Source organism: Mustela erminea, chromosome 12, assembly GCF_009829155.1.
Source record: "Mustela erminea isolate mMusErm1 chromosome 12, mMusErm1.Pri, whole genome shotgun sequence".
Lineage (NCBI taxonomy): Eukaryota > Metazoa > Chordata > Mammalia > Carnivora > Mustelidae > Mustela > Mustela erminea.
The window spans coordinates 83,009,602-83,036,115 of NC_045625.1; the positions used below are offsets into that span (position 1 = coordinate 83,009,602).

At 48.1% G+C, this 26,514-nt stretch overlaps 1 protein-coding gene and 1 long non-coding RNA gene across 14 annotated transcripts in view; one reads left to right on the plus strand and one right to left on the minus strand.

Moving 5' to 3' along the window:
- The window catches only part of PIP5K1B (phosphatidylinositol-4-phosphate 5-kinase type 1 beta), a 290,962-nt gene that overhangs the window by 9,075 nt on the left and 255,373 nt on the right, over positions 1-26,514 (minus strand). For all 6 annotated transcript variants that reach the window (XM_032306741.1, XM_032306742.1, XM_032306743.1 and 3 more), the window contains one exon: positions 14,468-14,585. In XM_032306741.1, coding sequence (XP_032162632.1) covers positions 14,468-14,585 — 118 coding nt within the window. The remainder of the gene's footprint in view (positions 1-14,467; positions 14,586-26,514) is intronic.
- LOC116570107 lies at positions 10,003-24,707 on the plus strand. Of its 8 annotated transcripts, XR_004277280.1 has the most exons (5): positions 10,466-10,547; positions 15,023-16,438; positions 16,958-17,101; positions 20,058-20,239; positions 20,601-20,633. It is a non-coding gene; the product is annotated as an uncharacterized LOC116570107 (long non-coding RNA). The 8 variants fall into 8 exon arrangements; XR_004277281.1 differs by lacking the exons at positions 20,058-20,239; positions 20,601-20,633 and adding an exon at positions 10,003-10,166 and having other exon boundaries at positions 10,480-10,547; positions 16,958-17,775; XR_004277283.1 differs by lacking the exons at positions 20,058-20,239; positions 20,601-20,633 and adding an exon at positions 23,936-24,707.

The following is a 26,514-nucleotide window of genomic DNA, read 5'->3' on the forward strand; positions in this document are numbered from 1 at the left end:
TGTCCCATGCGCCCTTGGGGTGATATCCTTTTTTTTTTTTTTCCATTTAATTTTTATTTCTTTTCAGTGTTCCAAAATTCATTGTTTATGCACCACACCCAGTGCTCCATGCAATATGTGCCCTCCTCAATACCCACCACCAGGCTCACACAACCCCTCCCCCCCAGAGGGGAGTCCACAGTTTGTTTCTCAGATTCCACAGTCTCTCATGGTTCATCTCCCCCTCTGATTTCCCCAACTTTCCTCTCTACATCTCCCCATGTCCTCTGTGTTACTCCTTATGCTCCACAAGTAAGTGAAACCATATGATAATTGACTCTCTCTGCTTGACTTATGTCACTCAGCATAATCTCCTCCAGTCCCATCCATGTTAATACAAAAGTTGGGTATTCATCCTTTCTGATGGAGGCATAATACTTCATAGGTATATGGACCACATCTTTTTTATCCATTCGTCTGTTGGAGGGCATCTTGGTTCTTTCCACAGTTTGGCAACTGTGGCCATTGCTGCTATGAACATTGGGGTACAGATGGCCCTTCTTTTCACTACATCTGTGTCTTTGGCACAAATTCCCAGTAATGCAATTGCAAGGTCATAGGGAAGCTCTATTTTTAATTTCTTAAGGAATCTCCACGCTGTCTTCCAAAGTGGCTGCACCAACTTGCATTCCCACCAACAGTGCAAGAGATTTCCCCTTTCTCCACATCCTCTCCAGCACTTGTTGTTTTACCGTCTTGTTGATTTTGGCCATTCTAACTGGTGTGAGGTTGTATCTCAATGTGGTTTTGATTTCAATCTCCCCGATGGCTAGTGATGATGAACATTCTTTCATGTGTCTGTTAGCTATTTGTATGTCGTCTTTAGAGAAGTGTCTGTTCATGTCTTCTGCCCATTTTTTGACGTGATTATCTGTTTTGTGTGTGTGAGTTTGAAGAGTTCTTTATAGATCTTGGATATCAGCCCTTTGTCTGTAGTGTCATTTGCAAATATCTTCTCCCATTCTGTGGTTGCCTCTTTGTTTTGTTGACTGTTTCCTTTGCTGTGCAGAAGCTTTTGATCTTGATGAAGTCCCAAAAGTTCATTTTTGCTTTTGTTTCCTTTGCCTTTGGAGACATATCTTGAAAGAAGTTGCCGTGGCTGATGAAGAGGTTACTGCCTATGTTCTTCTCTAGGATTTTGATAGATTCCTGCCTCACATTGAGGTCTTTTATCCATTCCGAGTTTATCTTTGTGTATGGTGTAAGAGAATGGTTGAGTTTCATTCTTCTACATGTAACTGTCCAATTTGGGGTGATGTTTGTTTTTAACTGTACCTACTTTAGGTATAGGCCAATGACTCTGTGGTTTTCCTGTATGGGGCCCAACGGCATCCTCATTTTGGTTTCAGAATGAAATGCTTTTTTAAAAAAAGATTTTATTTATTTGAGAGAGAGCTTGAGAGCGCACAGAGGGAGAGGGAGAAGCAGACTCCCCCTGAACGGGTAACCCGATGCCGGGCTCCATCCCAGGACCCTGAGATCATGACCTGAGCCAAAGGCAGACACCAAAGAGACAGAGCCACCCAGGCGCCCCTCAGACTGAAATTCTCATCTGCTATACACGTGAGGAAAGCACTGATTTTTGGTTTTTTTCTTTCCAGGCTAACATAGGGAATAATCCCCTCTTCCCTTTTTCTGCACCAAGCCCCCATTTCCATTAGCAATTTTGAATTCTGTTTACCTCAGCTCTGCCCTGTGGCTTTTCTTGTATCTGTTCTTACTCTTCTGGCTGACGTTCCCTCTCCAGCCAGGAGGGCACAGCACCCAGTCCTGCCTCACTGCGTTCACTGCAGCCCAGACACACAGCATCAGCACAGACAGGCCCACAGCGGCTTCACAACGCCTTATCCCAACCTCATCGCCCTGGCTCTGGAGTCCCCTCCACCTCTCAATCTGGGTTCTCCAGATGAACTTCTCAGAACTCCCTCAACTTCAAACACAAAACAGCCCCCAGTGGACTCTGGAAAGTTTTGAGTCTTTTTTCTTCTTTTAGTTGAGGCTCTACAATTGCGTTTTAGTGTATTCCCTCCTACCCCATGTTGGGGGTTACTCCCCAAGGCACAATCACTAGAAGACAGATGGGATGGGGGATTTCTCTTAGTCCCGGAGCTGCAGGAATACAGAAGCTCACTGTTTCCTTGGAGGTGAAATGATGGCTCGGGCTCGTGCTACAGAAATGTGGACGTGGCATGTGAACGGGTCCAGTCACACACCGCCAACACATCTCATAGATGGAAGGAAACTTAGAGAAGCTAGGGGCCATGCTGCCTACCTTGACACTTAAAAATTTTTAGGCTTTGGAATCAGAGGTGAAAACACTTTTCTGAGAGCCAGGGACTGTAGGCATTGGACCAAGAACCCGTGAGGCAGAACGTGAAATTTGGAATGTCCTTGAAGGACATACCCATTCTGGATGAGAACCACCATGTTGTGCCCAGTCTGGCAGAACATGTGCTGAAATCTCAGCTGCTGGCAGCACAGGGAGTCCCGGGCCTTGTGCCCATGGTTCAGTGGCCTCCCAGAGTTCCATACCAACCAGCACACAGAGGACAGGCGTACTCGGGAGATGCTGCGGGTTAGGTTCCAGATCGCCACAATGAAGTGAATATTGGAACAGAGAGGCAAATGAATCTTTTGGTGTTGCAGTGCATATAAAGTTCCGTTTACACTGTAGTCTGCTAGGTGTGCAACAGGATTATGTCTAAAGAAGAATGCACATACCTTAATTAAAAAAATCTGTCCTCAGGACACCTGGGTGGCTCATTTGGTTGAGCGTCTGCCTTCAGCTCAGGTCATGATCCCAGCGTCCTGGGATCAAGTCCCACATCGGGCTCCTTGCTCAGCAGGGAGCCTGCTTCTCCCTCTGCCTCTGCCTGCCTTTCTGCCTGTGCTCGCTCTCTCCGTCTCTCTCTGACAAATAAATAAAATCTTTAAAAAAAAAAAAATCTGTCCTCAGGACACCTGGGTGGCTCATTTGGTTGAGTGTCTGCCTTCAGCTCAGGTCATGGTCTCAGGGTCCTGGGATCAAGTCCCACATCGGGCTCTTTGCTCGGGGGGAGCCTGCTTCTCTCCCTCCCTCTGCCTGCTTGTGCTCTCTCTCTCTGTAAAGTGAATAAAATCTTTTCTTTTATTATATTATTATTAATTAATTTATTTATTTTACATCTGTTCAGCATAACAGTGTTCATAGTTTTTGCACCACAGCCAGTGCTCCATGCAATCCGTGCCCTCTCCAATACCCACCACCTGGCTCCCCCAACCTCCCACCCCCCGCCCCTTCAAAACCCTCAGATTGTTTTTCAGAGTCCATAGTCTCTCATGGTTCATCTCCCCTTCCAATTTCCCTCAACTCCCTTCTCTCCATCTCCCCTTGTCCTCCATGCTATTTGTTATGCTCCACAAATAAGTGAAACCATATGATAATTGACTCTCTCTGCTTGACTTATTTCACTCAGCATAATCTCTTCGAGTCCCGCCCATGTTGCTACAAAAGTTGGGTATTCGTCCTTTCTGATGGAGGCATAGTACTCCATAGTGTATATGGACCACATCTTCCTTATCCATTCGTCCGTTGAAGGGCGTCTTGGTTCTTTCCACAGTTTGGCGACTGTGGCCACTACTGCTGTAAACACTGGGGTACAGATGGCCTTTCTTTTCATGACATCTGTATCTTTGGGGTAAATACCCAGGAGTGCAATTGCAGGGTCATAGGGAAGCTCTATTTTTAATTTCTTGAGGAATCTCCACACTGTTCTCAAAAGTGGCTGCACCAACTTGCATGAAATCTTAAAAAAAAAAAAAAAATCTGTCATTGTTAAGGAAGGGCTAACCATCACCTGAGCTTTTTGCAAACTGTGATCTCTTCACTCTCTTCTTGATGTCGCTGGCTACTGACTGACCAGGGTGTGTCGGTTGCTGAAGGCTGGGGAGGCCGCAGCGATTTCTTAAAATAACAGCAATGAAGCTTGTTGCATCGATGGACTCTTGCTTTCATGAATCATTTCTCCATAGGCTGCGACGCTGTCAGGCAGCATCTTACCTGTGGTAGAACTTTCAGAATCCTTGTCGGTCCTTACCCTGCCTGCTGCTGTTCTGTCAGTGGTTTGGGTAAGAGTTTAAATTCATCTTCAGGCCCCACTTCTTGTCTTCCTGCTCCTCCCTCTACATCCGCATTCTGTCCTCCGCTGAGTCTGAGCTTCTCCGCGACGTCCGTTAGGATCGGAATCCGCTTCTCCCAAGCTCCTTTTCATGTCGATACTTGAACCTCTTCCCATGAATCATGAATGTTCTTTATGACATGAAGGACAGTAAATCCTTTCCAGAACATTTTCAATGTACTCTGCTGAGATCCATCAGCTGCCACGATGTATGGCAGCTATAGCCGTAGGGAATGTATTTCTTAAGACTTGAACGTCAAAAATGGCTCCTTGATCCGTGGGCTCCGGAATGGGTGTTTTTTAACAGGCACGAAAACATTCATTTCACTGTCCATCACCATCAGAGCTGTTGGGTGCCCGGGTGCATTGTCCGTGAGCTGTAATATTTGAAGAGAATACTGTTTTCTGAGCAGTAGGTCTCAACAGTGGGCTTGAAGTACTCAGTAAACCATGCTGGACGCAGATGTGCTGTTTGTTCCCTCTACAGAGCACTGGGGGAGTAGGACTGGCCTCATTCTTAAGGGCCCTGAGATTCTCAGAACGCTAAGTGAGCACCAGCTTCAACGTAAAGTCACTGTAGCCCCTAACAAGAGGGTCAGACTGTCCTTTGAATCTTGAGGACAGGCTTTGAGTTCTTCAGCTACATACGTCCTGGTTGGTACCTTCTTCTGATATAAGACTGTTTTATCTACATTGAAAATCTGTTGGTCCGGGTAGCCCCCTTCGGGAACCATCTCAGCTCGATCTCTGGATCGCTGCCGCCCCCCATGTCAGCGCGCGCTGCTTTGCCTGGCACTTTCATGCCGCGGACACAGCTTCCTTCCATAAAACTCTCGAACCAACCCCTGCTAGCTTCAGACTTTTCCTCTTCACCTTCCTAACGTCTCACCCTTCACAGAATTGTAGAGAGTCAGGGCCTTGCTCTGAAATAGGCTTTGGCTTTGTTACAGGAGGTTTGGTCTACTTTCCAGGCCACTAGAACTTTCTTCCTATGAGCAATGGGGCTGTTTCACCTTCTCATCCTTTATATATTCACTGGACTAGGGCTTTCAATTTCCTTCAAGAGCCTTTCTTTCGCAGTCCCATCTTGGCTAACTGTTGGGTGCAAGAGGCCTAGCTTCTGGTCCTTCTTTATTTCCAACATGCTTTCCTCACCAAGCTTAATCATTTCTAGCTTTTGACTTAAAGAGACATGAGACTGTTCCTTTCTCTTGAACATTTAGAGGCCACTGCAGGGTTAGGAGCTGGCCTAACTGCATATCACGGTGTGCCAGGGAACAGGAAGGTCTGAGGAGGAGCCGGGGCCGTCAGAACACACATGTTGAGTTGGTTATCGGATGTGGGTGTGGTTTGTGGCTCCCCAAACCATTAGGGATCACTAAAATGAAGGTGATAATGAAAAAGTTGGAAATGTTGTAAAAATTACCAGACTGTCACACACAGACACAAACTGAGCAAAGGCTGTTGGGAAAATGGCACCGAAAGATTTGCTCCGCGCAGAATTGCCGCAAACTTGAACTGGTAAAACCTGGAACGAAAAGACGCGCGCCTACACCGATGAGAAGCGACTCGTGAAAAACGTTGGCACTCACTGTAGATGTCTCATGGGAATCGAAGATTATGGCCCTTCATTTTTTCTTGAACTATTAATGTTGCAGTGATATTTTAACACAGCTCTCTGCCTGATTAATGTGTTTTCCAAAAGCCCAAGGCATCAAAAAAAAAAAAAAGCCTGAGGGCATCAATGATGTATATGGGCTGACAGTTCTACAGCGAACTTTCCAGCACTCGAGTGACTTCTGTTACTTGTAAATCCAAGTGGTTATCTTGTCACCTGATATGTCCAATAACCTTGGGGCCACAACAGAATTCACTCTGACCCCTGCTTATGCCCCAGTTGGAAAATGCTGGGGGAGTGAGCATAACCTTGGTTTCATTCGAAAAGCAGCACTGCCTTCGGATGAGACCACTGGATCCTCTTTCAGCCAGGTAGGAGGAAAGTAGAAAAAGCTCAGGGCTCTGGCCTTGGTCCAGAGGGTAGGAACTAGAAGCTATACCCCCATCAAGCCTTTCTGTCTCAGCACTTCTACTGGTACCACTTTTCTTAGGGGTTGAGTCAAGAGTTCTCCGAAATTGCTACGTTGAAGTCCCAAGTGCCGTTACCTCACAATGTGACCCTCTTTGGAGGTAGAATGTTCACAGAGATAATTAGGTTGAAATAAGGTCACGAGGGTGAGCCCTTATCCAATACAACCGACGTCTTTACCCAAAGGGGAAATCTGGACACACACAGAGAAGCCCATGTGAGGACACAGCGTGAAGACGGTTCTCTCCAAGCCAAGGTGAGGCGCCGGGGAGGCCTCCTTCCCCCGTGACCCTCAGAAGGAACCGACCCTGCCAACACCTCGCTCTCTGGCTTCTGGCCTCCAGAGCTGTGTGACAATACACTTCTGTTGTCTAAGCCACCTCAGTGGTGGTCCTTTATTACCACAGCCCTAGGAAAGCAATGCAGCAGCCATTACTGGGATTTAGAAAGTATTTTCTTTTTCTAAGTTAAAATCTCAGATTAAAAAAATTTTTTTAAAAAAAGATTTTACTTATGTATTTGACAGAGATCACAAGTAGGCAGAGAGGCAGGCAGAGGAAGAGGGGAAAGCAGGCTCCCTGCTGAGCAGAGAGCCCAACACGGGGCTCAATCCCAGTACGCTGAGGTCATGACTTGAGGTGAAGGCAGAGGCTTAACCCAGTGAGCCACCCAGGCGCCCCACGGATTTTTAAAATTCTTAATCCTATTCCTTCTTGGGGGTTCTTTCAAAGTACACAACACCCCAGGCCTTGAGAGGCTGTAGGGGACGAGCTGTCAGATTCAAAGTGAAGGATTTGTCCACCTTGTATTGGTGGAGGTTCTGCTCAACCCGTAAAAAGAGCCTTTTCTCTGCTGAGTCCCCAGACTGCCAAGGGGCCTCTTTAAACCCCTAAGGGGCAGCGGAGGAGGGCACTGGTGTTTTTGCACCCGTTACCAGTAGCCTCCAGTCCAGCTGGAAAGGTGGTGGGTGCTGGGCCTGTCCCAGGGTGCCACCTCTGACCCCCTCAGGGCCCGTGCAGCACTGAGTCTGTGAGAAAGGCCACGGGCAGGAAGCTTTCAGAGACACATTTGCTCTTTTTTTTTTTTTTTTAAATACAGTTTCAATTCAAGGACTTCCGCTACCGCCTCTGGCCCGCGGGCAGAGGCGCCTTTCTGCCAGTAGGTGGCAGTAGGGGCCGCCGCAAGCAGGAACAGGGACAAAATCCCCGTTCCTGCGAGGGTGTGCGTGTGGCCGCTCTGCCTGACGTTGCACAAGAAGGGAGAACACGCAAAGGCACCGAGGCGAGCGCCATGTGCAGACACAGGCAGAGATTAGGGCCGCACGGCGAAGAATGCCAAGGACCGCACGGAGCCAGGCTGGAAGCAGCCAGGAAGGATCGCTCCCGAGCGCCTTCAGATGGATGGAGCCTGGCCTTGCAGACACCTGCATCCGGACCTCCGGCCTCCACCACCACGACACTGTGGTTCTGGTGAAGCCGCCTGGATCCAGGGACTTGGTGTCTGGGCAGCCCTCGGAAACTAGCACAGGTAGCCACAAAAGCAGGGGAAGCCAAGCCCTCAGATCTCCCCTCCTGAGTCCTCCCGTTCACCCCACTCAGGCTTGTTTTGTTTTGTTTTGTTTTTAAATGAAGTGTATAATATTTACCACCTTCTCCCTTCGACCAGGTTTTCCTGTTCCTTCTCAGATCCCGCAGGAGCGAACAGTAGGGGCGAGGACCCCCTATTCACTAAGGCCCTGGGTAGGACTCCAGCTTGCTCTCCCTAGACTTCCCATGTGTTCCTAACGTGGTTCATGTTGAGTCTGCGATTTGTTTCCTGCAGGCTCAGTGCCTGGGGGTCTCCAAGGTCACACCACGAGAGACTGTTGTTTCTCAAATGGTTTTTTCCCAAGAGTTGGAAGGCTCAGGAGACCAGTAAACATTGGCTCCTGATGACAAGGAAGAATACGGAAACTGAGAGCCAAGACAGGAGCCAGAGGGAGATTCCGGAGGGAGTTGGGGATGTGGAGGGAAGTCAGTGCCAGGAGGCACCCCCCCCCCGCCCCCATCGGCAGGAGTCTGAGTCAAGCTCACATACAGAGCTGACCTTGAAGAAGGCAGCCATCAAGCTGGCCTCTGAGGCCAGGAGTCATTGTAAAGCTAGGAGCCAACAACAAAAAATGTACCCTAGCCCAGCCAGCTGTCCCTCAATCACTAACTCCGGTTCCCTTAGCTAATCCTTAAACAGTGGCTTAACACTGTTGGATTTAAAACTGATCCTAGGGGTGACCTCCGATCGCGGACTGATGGCTTGCCTCGTACTCTGAAAGCCTGTGTTAGTGCGGGAATCACTTGTGGGTACCACGGGGCCAGACTCACTCACACATCTTAAACATAATATCCGGTCAGTGGCTTAAGAGGGCCAAGCACTTCTGGAGATAAAGGGTCCTATTTTGCTCTTCCTGAAATCTCTCCATTTCTTACCATTGTGGCCACCACTAGGGCGGAAGGAAACCGCATTCTGGTTGAACGCCTTATAAGCCCAAGGCAGTGGTTTGACTCTCCTCCTTGGCTCTCACTAAAATCTATCACAAACCCTCTGCAGATGGGGATTCTAGCTCTCTGCTGAGAAGCAACAGAACTGCCCGTTTCAAATCAACACCCCTCGCAGCATCCAATCTGGCTCAGACAGGAGGGATTAAAGGCCCCGACACTCTCCGTAGAAGTCTTTAAGTTCCATGCCAGCGGAGCCCGATCCACAAAGGCAGCTTCTTCTGCCAGAAAGTTCCAGTGGGTTTTCTAAGACCCCTGTGACCTAATTTAAAGTGTTTTTCTTCTTTTTCTCATACATAATGCTACGATAAGCTGTTAATTCAATCATTTTCACTTCTCTGCCACCCTTCATCCCGTGATCAAAGAGTCTTATTAGCCACCCTCAACACACATTAAATAATCAAGCTGTCCACCAGCTGCACAGGAGAGCCTTAATCTCCAGTGCAGGCCTGGCTAAGAAATGGCTTAACTGTTTCTTCTCCTTGGCCCACAGCTATTTTGGTACTTCAAACGCCGTCTTGCAGAGACACCTATCAGGATGAAAGTACCTATCAGCGAGAGGATGTTAATAGGGAAAGTGTGAAAAAGGAAAGCGTATATAACCTTGAGACAAAAAGAAAGTCAGTGTTTAGTGGCAGCCGCCTTTCCAACTTCTGTGTTAGGACAAACGCGATCCGCTATCCCCCACTTACCCATCGGCTCCGGCCAGTCATCCCCGTAACAATTCTCAGCTGGGTTTTGTTGGGGGTCCCTCTTTCCCTTGATACAAAATTGCATTCTACCTCAGGCAGAGGAGCTGCCCTAGGAACTCGAGTACCAATGACAGCGTCAGCCTTAGAATGCCCGAGACTGTTCGCAAAGTCGAATCGAGCTCTTACGAGCACTGCATGACTGCCCTGCACAGCCTGGTCATCTCTGCTCAATTCCTTCAAATACCCTAATTTGTGCCATCAACTCAAATTCAATAGAAGAACGCATCTTTGGTCGCTGGATAAAATCATCTTCAGAAACACACCCCTCCCCCACCTCCTCGATTTGAGTATTGGCAAATGAATCAGTCTGGAACTTTCTAGAGGGAAGGGGAATGGCCTTTTCACCTTTTTAAAGATTTTGTTTATTTGACAGAGACCGCTCATGCAGGCAGGGGGAGAAGCAGGCTCCCCACTGAGCAAGAAGCCTGGTGCAGGACTTGATCCCAGGATCGTGACCTGAGCAGAAGGCAGATACTTAACTGACGGAGCCACCCAGACACTCCAGAATGGCCTTTTCAAAGCAGGCAGGATGACAACTAGGAACACGGAACCTGAACCCAGTGCTTTCTAAGAGTGACGGAACAATCAGCTGCCTTTTAAGGTAAACTATGATTTCAATTTCGTGTCAAATCACAGCAGGAAGCAGGATAGCCAACCTCATTAATACATGTATCACGTGGGTGGACCCTTCAAGGGAAATGTCGTATGTTACCTGGTGTGCAAACATTATCTGGTTTAAATCCTGTGTATTTTTAAAGGGATATAGGCAGTATTCTATATGAGTATACAAATAACAGCACTGGGGAATTAGGGATATCTACTAGAAGAGAAACACTGTATCTTAAAGGAGAAGAAAACAGTACAAGAGAAACAAAACTATGTCTCTTACAATTCTAACCATAATGTCCCCACAGAAGCCTCCAACTGCCCTTCAAGAAAGGACGCCTTTGATGAAGAGGATTCTTACTAGGTCCAGCGGAAGGTGAGACAAAGGTTTTCCTTTCTCCTGCTTATCTTTTCCATTTGCTCCTTCACAGTAGAGAGGCACATGGCAATAGTGAGGGGAAGAGCATGCAAAATAGAAAATAAAACCTCCAGCGTGAAAACACACCCTGGAATTAGAAATTCATGGTGCAGAACTTTTTACATGTCTTGCCAAAAAATTTATGTTTAAATACTGTGCGGGTTTAGGATAGAGGAAGAGGGGATGACACAGCAAAATCTGGGAAGAGAGCTGTAGCTGCTCTGGTGAAACCTTCTCTTATTGGAAGTCCACAGCATTTAGAGGAAGCCACAGCAGGCCAGAGCTGGAGGGGGTCATAGAGCGACTGAAGGATCCATTTTATGGATGAGAAAGCGGAGGCCCTGAAGGGGAGATCAATTCAAGATCAGGGATAAATGAGAGGCAGAGAGAGCCCCAGAACCCAGGTGCTTGCTTCTGCGGAATTAATTTATGGCCCGCTGGGTTCTGCAGCAGGGATGGGGCTACGTGAAAACACTAGACTCCCGGGGATCCACGAGGTCTCCGTTACTGACAGGGAGACGTCATCTGTCTTTTCATTCCCACGGCCCCTCCTGCGCATACAGTGTGTGTACAGGATGTGCCCTGCGGCGACACACTAACATAGAAACAGACGCGAGAATGCAACCACTTCCATTAAGCCTGATGCTACAGATTTTAAAGACATAAAATAATGCCGCTTTTCTTAATTTTTGTCCAGAAAATAGTGATTTTGACAGAAATTTACTTAACATTAATAGTTATTCTGAGTGAATGATTACATAAATTGAGTACATATTAAATATTCTCATAAAAAAAGAGTACTGACGGATGGAACCCCCATACACAAAAACGTTTGGGTGGGATCCTCAATACTTTGGAAGATGTGCTGGTATCAAAGGTGTGACAACATTGGTGCTAGAACATTGACAGCCAGAAGCTTACACACACTGTTGCCAACGTAACTCCCCTGGCCCCTTCCCTCATCGGGTCCATGTCTCGCTTTACAAGGAACAGGATTCCAACCACATGGCCGGGAGACCCGGACACACAACCAGTGCCCAAGCCATAGGGACAGGTGCTCACGGGGCTGGGTTTTGGAAGAAGAGCAGCAGGAGTGGGAGTCCAGTTTCCACCCTGCCCTTTGCCAGCTGTGAGAACTGGCCGAAGGGAGCCTCCATGTCCTTATCCATGTGAACGGAGACCACCGTAACCCCCACCTGGCTGGAGCCACTTGTGTCCAGAAAGCAAACCCCGGGGATAGTGGCTGGAGGCACAGGGGAGGCGCTCAGTTGTCCCTCGTTACTGTTCAAGACCCCGTGCTCTCCAGCAGCACCGAACTGTTCCCCTTACAACATTCTTGAATTTTCACCTTCGAAATTGACACATACACCACCAAACAGGTCTCTTCACCCCCATCTGTCTCTGTGTCCTCTTCTGTCTTAACTACATGTTACCGTGTGTGATTTGGGCCAAGCCTTGAACTTCTGAGTCTAATTTCTGTCTGGCAAAGGCAGTGTGATCCCTAATGCAGGCAGTGCAGCTCGGTCATTAAGAGCGGGCTTGGGGCGAGGTTCGGAGGGTTGGAACCCCAGCTCTTATCTCTGACTGGTTACTTGTTGCCTGGTCTGGGGCAAGTGGATAATCGCACGCGTGTCCCTTTCCTTTCTGTAAAATGGAGCTCCGGCGGCTTCGTAGCGGGTTGTGGGGGATTAAATGGCTTAAGACAAAGTATTTAGGACACTGCTCAGCTTGCAGGAAACATGGAAAAATGCTAAATAGCTTATCATAAGTAGCTACAAAATAAGATTAGGCTCGATCAGCTTTTCTCCCCAAGCCTGGTGAGAATTTCTGTTGCCTTGTCTGCGCTGCTGTGGGACTCCCCTGGCTTCCCATGCCTGTGAACCGTGAGCAGCCCCGTGCTGGGAAGGCCGGGCAGAGGACCACCACTGCTGCCTCCTTCAGTTCTCAACTCCCTGCTTCCGTCATTCCTAACTGCTGCTCAAAGTGCTTTCAATTCTCTGCCAGCCAGTACTGGGCTCTTCCCAGCTCTTCTGGAGGAAGCATGAACTTTTTATGAAAAGTCTGGCTTCTCCATGTCCAAGAAAGGCACAGAAGCACCATAAAATGAGACACCGGTAAAAGGACAGAAGCAGTTTTCTTACAAATGAAATGGAGAATACCAAGGAGGAGCAATCAAAATGACTAACGACAAGCTTTCCAGCAAAGGAGCAGGGGTAATCCATAGGGTAACTGGGATCAGTAGGGCCATTTAACTACCCTGTGATCTTCTGTTCCTCTGGGGAGGGTCACATGCTCCTGGTTGGTGCCAATCTGTTTTTTTAAAGACACAAGGAGCATGAACTCTTAGCGCATGAAGATCAGATTTCATTTAGTTTTTCAAATTTGCCGTGGCACCAAAAAATTACTGTAAGTTTTTTCCTATTTAATTCCCCACCTTCTTGGTTGTACAGAGGAACCAACTCTTCTGTAAGGATTTTAAAGTGCACCATAACTTATTTTAAAAAGTGGGGGCACTATGGGGAGGAGGGTTGCCCAGTGGAAAAAAAATTCTGTTGGTGCTACAACCAGGATATTCAGAGGTTATTTAAAAAAAGTCCTTTCACAAGGATGGTTGTGGGGAGAGGGCTTCTATTCTCTATAAGGGGTCAAGGAAAGCCAATCTGAGATGTTTGGGCTGAGACTGAAGGACGTAATGGAGCAAGCTTGGGACAGCTAAGAAGGTGTATTTTCAGACAGTAAAGGCACATGCAAAGGTCCTGAGGCAGAGGCATAGTTGGTTATGGGAGGAATACCAAGGTCACTGTGGTTGGAACAGTATGGTTAAGGAAGACAGAGGCAGGGAAAGGAGGGCAGAAAACAGTGGCAGTGTAGATCAGACCATGCAGGGCCTTGAGGACAGTGGAGCTTACTCCAGGAGAGGTGAGAAGGTGCTGGAGGGCTCTGTGATAACGAGTAGCATTTTTGGTGACCAAGGTCCTGTAGAGTATGCTTGAGGGAACAGAGGGCTGGGCTGGGGCGTGGAGGGGAGTGGTGGTGTGTGGTCAGGAGACACACCCAGTGGGGTTCCTGACATGGAGTTTGCACACTTAGGCTCGGCACAACTTAAAAGAGTAGAAAACCTGAAATCCACATTTGGTATCTCTTGTGAGTTTTTGTGCGGGTATGCAGAGATGCGGAGAATGTGCGTGGGACGGATTTTGTAGGGAAACACCCCTTCTCCTCTCTCATAGCTTAGTCCGTCCATCACACATCCTTCTAGACCTCATCTAATAATTGACTTAAGTCACCGGGGACAACTTGGCAGGCGGTCAAGGGCGTTCACGGACATGATCATTCCTGATCCTCCAAGTGGCCCCGTAAGCTTGGCATTATTTCCCTCCTTTGGCAAACAGGGACACACAGAGAGGTGCCTGCCCAGGTCATGCCCCCGGTTGGTGACAACCGAGGGAGACGGCCAAGATTCTTTGGTGCTGACCTCTGGTTCTTGCCACAGCCCCGTTCTGGGCCTCTTAAGCTACCAATTTACCAAGGAAGTAACACAGAATTCCAGAAGATTCACGCACACAGCAGATACACTGGAGTCACAGAAGACATTACCATGGAGAAGCCCCATTTCACCTCACAATTCAGGGATCTGTTCTCTTCTTACCTAGAGGGATTTAGCTTCTTAGCCTACATACTCTCTTGTGGAATGTTCTGCATGAACTGTCTGAAAGCATGGCTTGTGGAAATCGCCCCCGTGGTGCTAGTGATGGAGGGTCATGGTTTCTTTTAAAACCCCAGCCTGCCTGGCCTCATAGAACCCAGTCTTGCGTAAACTGTGGCCCCGGGCCCATCCGTAAACCAGAAGGAAGGGGGAAGAAACTAAAATTACTTACTAAATAGACATCCAGCACGGAGGCATTATCGTCCTGCGCTTCCAGAGCGTTCGGCTCAGAAGTCAAGTAGATGGTCCCCTCTTCCAAAGTAAATGTTGAACTGGAAGGTAACCCTTTACTGGAAAGACAAAGAAGAAAAATGAGTGCGTGGCCTCCAGCCCCAGCCCAAGATCCATGGAAACCTCCAAGGTGTGGATAAAGACGTGGAGTTCAGGAAAGCTTTTTGGGATTAAAAAAACGATTTTGAGAGTTCAGAGGCAATACGGTCCTACCCGGAGATGGTTTAAGGAATTCGGTTATACTAGCTGTGTATCTCCCTGTCTGCTTCCCTGCATGGGACACTTACTTATACTTCTGAGAAGGGATCTGTGGGTCTCCGGCCTCATGAGGGTGGAGGGCTGTCACCCAGAGGCCCACCGGTCAGCTCTTTCAGCAGTGGGTTCCTGCTGCTTGGGTTTGCCACTTAGAGTATGCATGTTTTGCTGGTTTACAAAGATAACCTTATGCACGATCAGTACTGGTTTCTCTCTCTGTACTGTTCTCTTTTCCTTTTAGGCACAAAAGGTCCAATTCTATAGCAGCTGTCCAACTTAAATGTGCATCAGAATCCCTTTACAGATTTCTTGGTTTAGTAAACCATCAGCTTTCAAGGGATGCTTCTCTGAGAACACTGTGTGCCGATGACCATGGCTCAAGTTGTTTTCTGGATCAAAAGTAATGAGGCAGTGATGGGCTTTCATTGGCTTTTGCTTCTCAACAACTACAGTGTCACCCACCAAAGAGGAATTACTTATCTACTTAAACATCAAAGCTAGAAATAAGGTGGTCAGAAAATAGATAAGTGTGGAATGACTTCTGATTTTTATTCCTGTTTTTTTTTTTTTGCTGTTTTATTTTTATATAATTAAAAAAAACCCTAAATGCTGCTGGGTTATTTTATGAATATATCATTTATTCGATGAAGTTCAGAACTCAGTTTTCAAGATCGAGGGTATAACCAAGAATATTCTGGAAGTGATTTTTCTTTTTCTTTAAGCTATATGCCCAAAGTGGGGCTTGAACTCATGACCCCAAGATCAAGAGTTGCCCACTCTGTTGAGCCAGTCAGACATCCCTGGAAGTGATTTTGCTTAAAAAATTCTTAATTTTTTCATACTACATGTGGTATAAAATGCAGCTAAAAGTCCTCTTCCTTTTTCTGCCGTCCTGTTGTGATCCCAAGTCACTCCCCTAGAAGTAAATCAATCCATTATGTACATATCTTTCAGTCCAATATTTATCTTCTATTTTGGGTAACCATGAGTAAGCTAGCATGATTTAGCTAGCATGATTTGGGATTTACCAATTATTTTAGCTAAAATACACTGTGATTACAGAAGACGAACACTGGACTTCCTCAGCATTCTATGGTCAAATTTGATCAAAATCAAACTTTACTTGAATTGTTTTTCACATGTATGAAAATACTTTCCTATCTCAACAGCATAGTCTGAGCATTATTTGGGGGATGAAAATGACTTATATCCAGGTTCTATAAAGAACTCTTAGAACAATAAAAGGACAAATCACCCAATTAAAAAATGAGTAAAGGATCTGGAGAGTCCTGCAAAGAAGAACTACAAATGCCAGTAAGTGTATGAAAAGATGCTAAACATCATTCATCTGAAGGGGAACTCAAATAAGAACTCTGGGGAGCTTCCCCTTCTCGCCCCCCGAGCTGCTGTCATAAAGACAGGGGAGAGGAGGAGCTGGAGAGGACCTGAGAAAGACTGGGGAAGGGGCAGCAGCTTTGGGAAACAGTCTGGTGGATCCTTAAAACTATGAACCCCAGCAATTCTACTCCTAGGTGTAGATCCAAGAAAAATGAAGACATGTGCCCGCACTGAAGCTTGCCCACGAATGTTCCCAGTCACATTCTTCAGAATAGTCCCGCAGTGTTAATAACCCAACTGTCCACTAGCTGGTGAACGGGTAAGTAACTCCTGCAATGGAATATGATTTGGCAATAAGAAATAATGAGGTACCGATATGGCCAACAACATGGCTCAATCTTGGAAAAATGTTTGTGCTCAATGAAAGAAGCTGGTCATCAAGACCACATACGTGATTTCACTGATGTGAAATGTAGAGAAGAGGCCAATTTAGAGAGACGGAAGGCACATGGTGGCCAGGGGTGGGGGTGAGCGGGGGAGGACTAGGGAGTTACTGCTCCGGGGTGTGGAGTTTCTTTCTGGGCTACTGAAAATGTTCTAAAATTAGTTTTTAGCAATACACAACTTGGTGAGTAGACTAAAGCCACAGAAGTGTCTCCTTTGGGTCTGTGAAATAACTTAAGTAAAAAAATTTCACAAAGCACCTAAGGGCCATGGTTTTAAAACTGGTCTCCGTGCACAGTACCAGAAATATCAGAAATGGAGAGAATAGTTTAGGTCGCATTGTAGAGCTGTTTTGAGTAGATTCCGGTCATTCAAAAAATGTTTTTCTTAATAGAGAAAAAAACATTCCAGTTGACCTGGCAACACTCAGAACTGGGCTCTGAGCTCCCGCACTGCGGGGTGAACAGACCATGTGTGCAGGTGCGTGGAAGCCCAGGGAACCGTCTACGGTGTCACAGGACCAGCTGGTGTGGCACAGGTACGGGGCCTCCCTCCAGGGCACCCACCGCTCTCTGGCCTTTTCTGTTTATATCATCTCTCCTTGTCCCCACCCCTCTCCCTTGGACTTGTCCCCCAACACGTCTGCTTCACAGATGAGGGATCTGAAGACCAGGCAGGGCGGCGCAGGGACTTGCCCAAGGTCACACAGCCACTGAGTAGAGTTTAGGATCTGAATCCTGTTTTCCAATCAAGCACCTTTTCTAGGGTCAGCTAGCGGACATTTGAGAAATCTGCCATTGTAGAAACCAAGGCAGCAAAGGCAGAGGGGCCTAGGAACTCGGAAATAATCCCTGGATCCAGCAAAAACGAAGGCAGTAGACCATGCTGGATGTGGCCGCTGAGATCTCGGCGTGAAGAGAGTAAAGATGGCCAGAACGGTTTGGGGAAAACTAGGCAGAATATGCTTTACAAATAAATATTATTTTTCTTCCTTAAAAAGTTAAAAATAGAATTACCTTGTGATCCAGCAACCCCATTTCTGGGTATATACCCCCAAAGAAGAAAAACATTCCGAGCTATTTGTTTACCCAAACTGTTTGTCTCCCCCGCCCCTGAAGCCCCATTCATATCTTAAAGTCCTAATGCCCCGTACTCCATCTGGAAATAAGGTCTTTAAAGAGGTAATTAAGGTTAAATGAGATCATTGGGAGAGGCTCCAATCCAGTATGACTGGTGTCCTTAAAAGAAAAGAATGGTGCAGCCTCTTTGGAGAACAGTGTGGAGATTCCTCAAGAAATTAAAAATAGAACTTCCCTATGACCCTGCAATTGCACTCCTGGGTATTTACCCCAAAGATACAGATGTCATGAAAAGAAGGGCCATCTGGACCCCAATGTTCATAGCAGCAATGGCCACGGTCGCCAAACTATGGAAAGAACCAAGATGCCCTTCAGTGGACGAATGGATAAGGAAGATGTGGTCCATATACACTATGGAGTATTGTGCCTCCATCAGAAAGGATGAATACCCAACTTTCGTAGCAACATGGACGGGACTGGAAGAGATTATGCTGAGTGAAATAAGTCAAGCAGAGAGAGTCAATTATCATATGGTTTCACTTATTTGTGGGCGTAACAAATAGCATGGAGGACAAGGGGTGTTAGAGAAGAGAAGGGAGTTGGGGGAAATTGGAAGGGGAGGTGAATTATGAGAGACTATGGACTCTGAAAAACAATCTGAGGGGTCTGAAGTGGCGGGAGTGTGGGAGGTTGGGGTACCAGGTGGTGGGTATTCTAGAGGGCACGGATTGCATGGAGCACTGGGTGTGGTGAAAAAATAATGAATACTGTTTTTCTGAAAATAAATAAACTGAAAAAATTTAAAAGAAAAGAATGGGAGGGGGGAATGCCTGCGTGGTTCATTTGGTCACGCATCCAACTCCATTTCAGCTCAGGTCATGATCTCGGGGTGCTGAGATTGAGCCCCACACTGGGCTCTATGCTCAATGTGGAGTCTGCTTCTCCCCCCTGCTCCCCTTCATAAACAAATACAATACTTTAAATAAGGGTTTTGGACAAAGACATGAACAAAGACGGGGTGAAGACAGCCAAGGAGGGAGGCCTCAGGAGAAACCAACCCTGCCTCCCCCTTGATCTTGGACTCATGGCCCCAGAACAGGGAGATAACACGTTGCTGTTGTTCAAGTGGCTTCGTCTCTGGCACTTCCTTAGGGCCACCTTAGCAGAGGGACACACCCACGTCCACAGCCTCACTCCCGGTGGCCAAGGGGGGGAAGCAGCCGGGATCCCCACTGACGGATGAGCAGATACACAGAACTGACGCGCACAACGCAGCACTATTCAGCCTTAGAAAGGAAGCCAGTTCCACGCAGCATGATTCAGCCTTGGAAAGCAAGCCAGTTCCGCCACACGTTAACGACAGACTCTGGAGGACTTTGTGCTACATGGAATCAGCCAGACCTTAAAGGACAAATTCTGTGTAATTCTACTTCCATCAAATTCACAGAGGCAGACACGGGAATGAATGGAGGTTGCCAGGGGCAGAGGGTGGGGGATGGGAGCAGAGTTTCAGTTCTGCGAGATGAAGCGTTCTGGAGCCCCCGGAGCTCACCTGCACAATAATGTGAGTGCACGTGACACTATCAAACTGTACACTTACGAACGGTGAAAGTGGGAATTTTGTTTTAAGAGAGAGCAAGCATGAGAAGGGGGGAGGAAAAGACTCCCCACTGAGCAGAGAGCCGGATGCGGGACTCGATCCCAGGACCCTGGGATCAGGACCTGAGCCAAAGGCAGACGCTTTACCAACTGAGCCACCCAGGTACCCCTGTTAATGTGAATTTTACCACAGTAAAAACAGAATAGTATTGGGGAGTGCTATGAAGTGTGTAAACCTGGCGATTCACAGACCTGTACCCCTGGGGCTAATAATACATTATATGTTAATAAAAAATTAAAAAAAATTAAAAGAACAGTATTGAACAATCATTATTTAAGGTTCTAACATTTTAATTAAAAGAAATGACCTATGAAAGAACTCTAATATCTAGGACTATAGCCCTGTGCCAGTCCTCAGGCACGGATCCTGACTCGCATTCAGTGTATTCTGGATACCTGACACGAACACGTCTTGGCACAGAGGGAGAGCTACAGAACCCGTTCGCTCATCTGACAATACCGTGAGTGAGACCAGAGCACAGAGATGGCCGGTCCCTTCCCTGCAAAAGAACGTGTTTTAGGAAAACGAGTGCCCGGACGGCTAGAGGCTCACAGGGACGGGCATGAACTCTGGGATTAGAGGATTCAGCCTTGAGCTCTGGCTCTTCTGGGTTGCGGCGCTACTGGAGACTGTCCTCACCCTGCCCGGAGCTCCGGGTTCCCACACAGAAAGTGAGGATAGTATCAAACCTGCAGGGTGGCTGGAGACATTAGTGGATGCACATCACGACCCCCGCTCAAGTGCCTGCGGTCTAGGTGCTAGGATGGAGCAAAGACCTTACACAGCGCGGGGCAGATGACGAGAGAAACACTCAGAGCGCGGACGAGAGCCACAAGTGAGCAAGTGACACGGGGCATCTGTAAACTGCAAACTCCCCTTGCTCTGCTGCTACAAGTTGTAAGGATCTCAGGCACGAGTCCGACACCAGGGGACACAGGTATGTCCCCTTCTACTTCAGGGGGCACTGGCCTGCTCTCCGAGGCGCCCCGCCGCAGTGCCCCCCGATCCCCGGCTGCTCTCTCTCCGGGTCACACGCTGCCTGCGCAGTCAGGTCTCCGCTTCCCCAACCCCCTGGAAAGGCTGGGAGTGGGTGGGCAGAGCTGCCTGTTGCGCAACTGCTTTTCAGCCACTTGCCTTGCAAGTCCTGCGGGTTTGTTTGGGGCTTCGGCTGGAACCGATAAGAATAATTCACTTTCACATTGTTACATCTTAGCAAAGGGACTAGTAAAGGTTATACACACCACTGAAGGTCATAGCTTTATCTTTCCTTTTTTTTTTTTTTTAATTTTATTTGTCAGAGAGAGAGAGCACAAGCAGGGGGAGCAGCAGACAGACGGAGAAGCAGGCTCGCCTCTGAGCAAGGAGCCCGATGCGGGACTTGATCCCAATCAGGACCTGAGCTGAAGGCAGCCCCTTAACTGACTGAGACACCCAGGCGTCCCAAAGCTGTACCTTTCCTAATCAAAAAGTGCCTCACATAAAACAAAGTATTTGTGATTAAAAAACCTTTTTATTAATTACTTGAATGTATATGTGAGTGTCCCTTGCTACTTAAAAAAATTAATGAAATGTAAATATTAAACGAATAGGGACATAATGAAAGAAGAAACCATCCAACCCATGGAATGCATCTGCAGCAAAGTCCTCCCTCCTTGAAGATGCCTCAAGCAGTCAAGTTTAGATTGGTTCTAAAAAGGATTTTCACTTAAATGTTGGCGCCACTGATCAATTCCATGTTTGTTTCTCTTCCGTTTTGATGTGGGGGGGTTCTGGGGGGGGATATACTCAGTCCCGTTACTGTACTGTTTCCTGGGCAGAGGCCTATCTGGAACCCATTTCTAATTTGATTTTTTTCCGGATTCCCTTATCGGGGTCACTGTAAGTGAGAGCATCTCTCTTGGGCCCAGTGCCCTCCAAACCCAGCCACCGTGTCCGAGAGCCGGCCACTCCTCCTCCTCGCAGCTTGGGAAGATCCATTTCTAGAAGCAGCATTACATGACTAGGTTTGAGTGTCTGGCTTCCTGGGGCGCCTGGGTGGCTCAGTGGGTTGGGGCCTCTGCCTTCGGCTCGGGTCATGATCCCAGGGTCCTGGGATCGAGCCCCGCATCGGGCTCTCCGCTTGCCGAGAGAAAGCCTGCTTTCCCCTCTCCCACCTGGCTTCCTCTCTGCCTACTTGTGATCTCTGTCTGTCAAATAAATAAATAAAATCTTAAAACAAAACTATCCTCTCACTGCCTTGAGGTTTTTCTATCCAAGTAATAAAAATCTATCCCACGGTAACGATGAAAAGCAACGACTCCTGTCCTGCCCCCCCCCCCACCCCAGGGGGCAGCTTCTCTAGGGAGGGCTCTCTCCTTAGCATTTCTGATGCTTCCTGCCAGATCTTCAGAGGAATTAGGGAATAAAAGATATTCTCCACCTAGAGCATCATTGACTGGTTCCATCAGGAGGACATGACCCTCCCCCACACCGTACTTTCTTCCAGCGTTTGCTATTTATATTTCATTTAGTTTGTAACGAATAATACACTTGACATTTTCTATTCCGCCAGCCACATACCGGATATCTTACATTCCCTGTGTCGCTTCGTCTCTGTTCCTGTGTTCCTCTCACTTGGTATTAGACCCACTTAAAAGAAAAAACAAACTTTCTTTTATCTCTGCTTTGTCACGGCTGTTAATATTTATATTCTGTCTTATAGTGATAACCACATTTTTCCTGCCTTGTCCATGGACTGATTCTAAAATGAGAAAAGTGATACAGGGGATTTGTATTATGATGACTATGTAAAGACTGGAAATGCCCGGCCACCAGTGAGGGAGCGTTCTAGTCCCCTCTCTGGATTCAAAGCCGTGGTTGCTGGGCCATACACAGAAAAATGTTCCCAACAGGATTAAATGGAATCTTTCTTCTCTCTCTCTCTCTCTCTCTTTGTTTTTTAAAGTTTTGCTTAAATTCCCCATGTGTTAGGCTGTTCCACGCTGAGGGGCTTTTGCCCTTTAGACATGGACTGCCATCGGGATTAAACAGAGAGAGCGTGTGGACAGGACGGAGGCTTAGAGACCGCTCTGCCCTCCAATGATTCGTTACTCGTCTGGGCAAGTCCTGACCGCGAGCTCCTGCTTCTTCATGCAGAAATAGGAATGACAGGCCCTGCCCTGCTCATCTCCGAGGGCCACTGGGAGAGCCAAGGCAGGTGATGCAGATGAGAGCGAATGACCACAGACACGCTGTCCCGGGCAAAGGACAAGGAGCAGCACCAGGACTGTTCCCTCTGGGGCTCTTGTCTCTGGGTGGGAATGGGGCTTGGACAGTGGCTGCTTGCATAGACTGGTTTCTCCCAACGTTCTGCAAAAAATTCCTTTTCTGCTATTTTCAGTTTAGCTACCAGGATGTTCACCGACAAGAAGAGTGGACAGGAAAACTGTACGAGTGCAGAAAACCCACAAGCATAGCCTCATCTCTTTCAAAGGCTGCAAATCCTTGTCCAGCCCCAGAGACCCAGGCTTCCCTGGGGTTGGGGGGTGGGGCGGTGCGCTCATTCCTGCCTGGATCAGACACCTCCGAGGTGATGGGCAAGCCCACAGCACGTGCCTCTCTCAAGACAGCGTACTCTGGCTGCGGTGGGGTGGTGGGTGGGTAGGTGGGGGCTGAGGCGGCTACAGGGTGTGGAATTCTGAAGCCTGGGCACTGGGGTTCCTACTTGCAGCCCCGAGAGTGTCCGCATGCAGCAAAGCTCACGCCGGGGCCAGGACAGAGCCTCTCATTCTCCTGGTGAGCTCCTTGGCTGAGTGGACAGGCAAGTGTGCGAAATGCCCCAGGGCGGCCCTGAGAAGTGGGAAGGCCTAGGTCATGGTCACTGCCTCCTGACTGCAGCACCAGACACCTTCCTAACCTGCCCTGCCGGCCTGCAGGCTCTCGGTGGCAGGATATGCTGCTTGGGCTCGGTCTGGGCTCCTTTGCAGCCAGGACCACAGGACCACAGCTGCAGCTGTCCCCTCTCCTGTGCTCTCCCCTCCTGCTATTTTTAGACGAGGAGGCTGCCTGTTCCTCCTGGAGGCAGGCAGAGTGGCAGTCCCTCTTCTGGGACTCTATGCACAGCTGGCTGCCTGCGGTCTCCGCTGGCGGGGACTTGACCCTCTCCCTACACACGTGAACGACCGGGGCACGATGCCCATGGCAGACACGGCACACACAGCAGCACTGGGACCGGCCAGTGAAGACCAACCCCAACTCCCGTGCTGCTGGGTGCAGGCGTGGTGGGAACAGGAAGCCGGCGGGGGGGGGGGGGGGGCGCTCTGAGAATCCAGGATGGCAGTGTGTGAGAGTGTGTGTGTGTGTGTGTGAGTGTGTGTGTGTGTCTCTCTTTCTCTGTTGGGAGAAATCTCTTCCGAAAAGGAACCCTCCTCCAAGCTCAGGGACCTTTCCCACCAGGCACCTCTAGGAGATTTGTTTTTCTTTCCAGCGCCCTCCCACGCACAGGCTTCCCGGTGGCATTGACAGTGATGTCTATACCGGGATGACTACCACAGGCGCTAGTACTTCATTTAGTCGGGAACTGTAACCCTGTGAGGTTGGGGCTCGTCCTATTTATTTGTAACGTGGGTACTAAGGCTAACTCCTTGAACCCCAGGTAATACGTGGTGGCCCCTGGATGTGGCCCAGGTGGACAGCTGGAGCCATGCCCTCCCCACACAGCCTCCAGAGCGCCAACCACGGCAGAGAAGGAGCGCTCTGCCAGGTGTCTAAGACAGTCGTGCAACCATGCTTCAACCATGAGACAACAGACATCTACGGATCCCTTTCTAAATGGCCAATCTATTACCAGACCTCAGTCTTGTTCGGCTTAGCTGGGCATATAAAGACATTAAAGAACAGCCGCAGAACATGGCTTACCCCAGGCACAGACATTATTTTGAGACGGATCACGGACCACATGAGAAAGCCAAGACTGTTCAGCTTCCGGAAGAAAACGAAGGAGAATGTCTCCATGACCTCGGGGGTCCTGACCATGAAGGGGCAGAAAGAAATTTCCGATGTGATGGGAATGTTCTTATCCTGGTCTGGGTGACCGTTACTTGTGTGTACACGTCTGTCAAAATTCGTGGAACCACACACTTGAGACCTGTGTTAGCATATACATAGGTCAATAATGAACATTCCGCATCAACGGCATCTGCTTTTTTACTAACCGAACTATAAATTGTTCCTCCAGATGTGTCCCGAGTGCCTGGCCTGCTGTGGGTACTGCGCTGAAAGACAAAGCTAAGTCGGGGAATCATTCATGCCCTGCTGGGTCATTGACCTAGAGTCTCTGAAAAAAGTAGGAGACGGTGAACAAACACATGAAAACATGTTCATCATCATGAACCATCAGGGAGATTCAAATCAAAACCACATTGAGATACCACCTCACACCAGTCAGAATGGCCAAAATCAATAAGACAGGAAACAATGTGTGTTGGAGAGGATGTGGAGAAAGGGGAACCCTCTTACACTGTTGGTGGGAATGCAAGTTGGTGCAGCCACTTTGGGAAACCGTGTGGAGATTTCTCCAAAAATTAAAAATAGAGCTTCCCTATGACCCTGCAATTGCACTACTGGGAATTTGTGCCAAAGACACAGATGTAGTGAAAAAAAGGGCCATCTGTACCCCAATGCTCATAGCAGCAATGGCCACAATAGGCAAACTGTGGAAGGAGCCAAGATGGCCTTCAACAGACGAATGGATAAATAAGATGTGGTCCACATACACGATGGCGTATTATGCCTCCATCAGAAAGGATGAATACCCAACTATTCTACCAGCATGGTTGGGGACTGGAAGAGATTATGCTGAGTGAAATAAGTCAAGCAGAGAGAGTCCATGATCATATGGTTTCACTTACTTGCGGAGCGTAAGAAATAACATGGAGGACATTAGGAGAAGGAAGGGAAAAATGAAGGGGGAGGGAATCAGAGAGTGGGAGACGAACCAAGAGAGACCGTGGACTCAGAAATAAACTGAGGGTATTAGAAGGGAGGGTGTCGAGGGGTCGGGGGGGGATGGGTTGGCCCTATGATGGGTATTAAGGAGGGCACGGGCTGCACGGAGCCTGGGTGTTAGACACAGACAACGAATCATGGGAGACTGCAGGAAAAACTAATGACGTACTGTATGGTGACTAACAACATAATAAAAAAAATAAAAAAAGAAAAAAGTGAGAGAAATACATGATGAAAGCTAAAAAGAGGTGAATAAGTACATATATCATTACTGTAAAACATAAAACCAAAAAAATCTTGACAGAGTAACTTCTCTGGGACTTTACAACACCAAATCTCTTAGGCTTTCTTGGAAAACATGTTTTCTGTCCATATCTGGCAAACCTTAGTGTCAGAATTCATTCTCTTCCCAGAGTGCTTATCCATGCAGTTGACAGATAATATATTTAAGTAGGTCCCCGAGGTAATAAGGCTTAGGGGGGCAAGACGAATTCTAATACGAGCAGCTCACAGAACATCACTGGCTAAGTGGGGTGCGCTGAACGCGAGATGACTGTACCCTCCAGCTAGTAAGGCATCACAAAGGCAACAGGAATTTGGGGTCTCTTAAATCCCAGGGGACTCATGACCTCCATGACAGGGAGAAGTAGTATGGTGTGTGGAAGAATGAGCCAGAACAAGAGGCAGGGTAGCTAAGCTTTGGTACCAACTCAGCACTTAGAAGCCGTGTGCGCTGTGGGGATACACGGGGCTAAGGAGTTAGGTGAGCCATCTAACCTCCCTGGGCTCCACCTCCTCCCCGTAAACATCAGGGCTTTGAATCTGTCGCAGTTCTTCTAGCTTCCCAAAGCTTAGATTCCCTGGCCCAGCTGGCCCTCTCTCAACTTCCCCAGAAAACTGAAGTTTGAGATCAGAGGAACGTATCAGAAATGATGCAGTGGAAATGCCTTTTGCTATGTCAGCTGACGGGACCAGTCAGAGAAAATGACCAGGAGAGAATTCGTTCCCAACGTCTGCACCATATACCGCACCTCGGTGACATAAGTCCTACAGACGGAGGTTGGCGGCCCCTCTGCCACCTCTTTATGCCTCCTTACTATAGGATTGGACCAAAAAAAAAAAAAAAATCCAGGAAAGCAAAGCATTATTATTCAGCAATGGTGTTACAGGTTGAATCGTGTCCCCTAAAACTTGTCTGTGAAGTACAAGCCCCACATCCTGTACCTC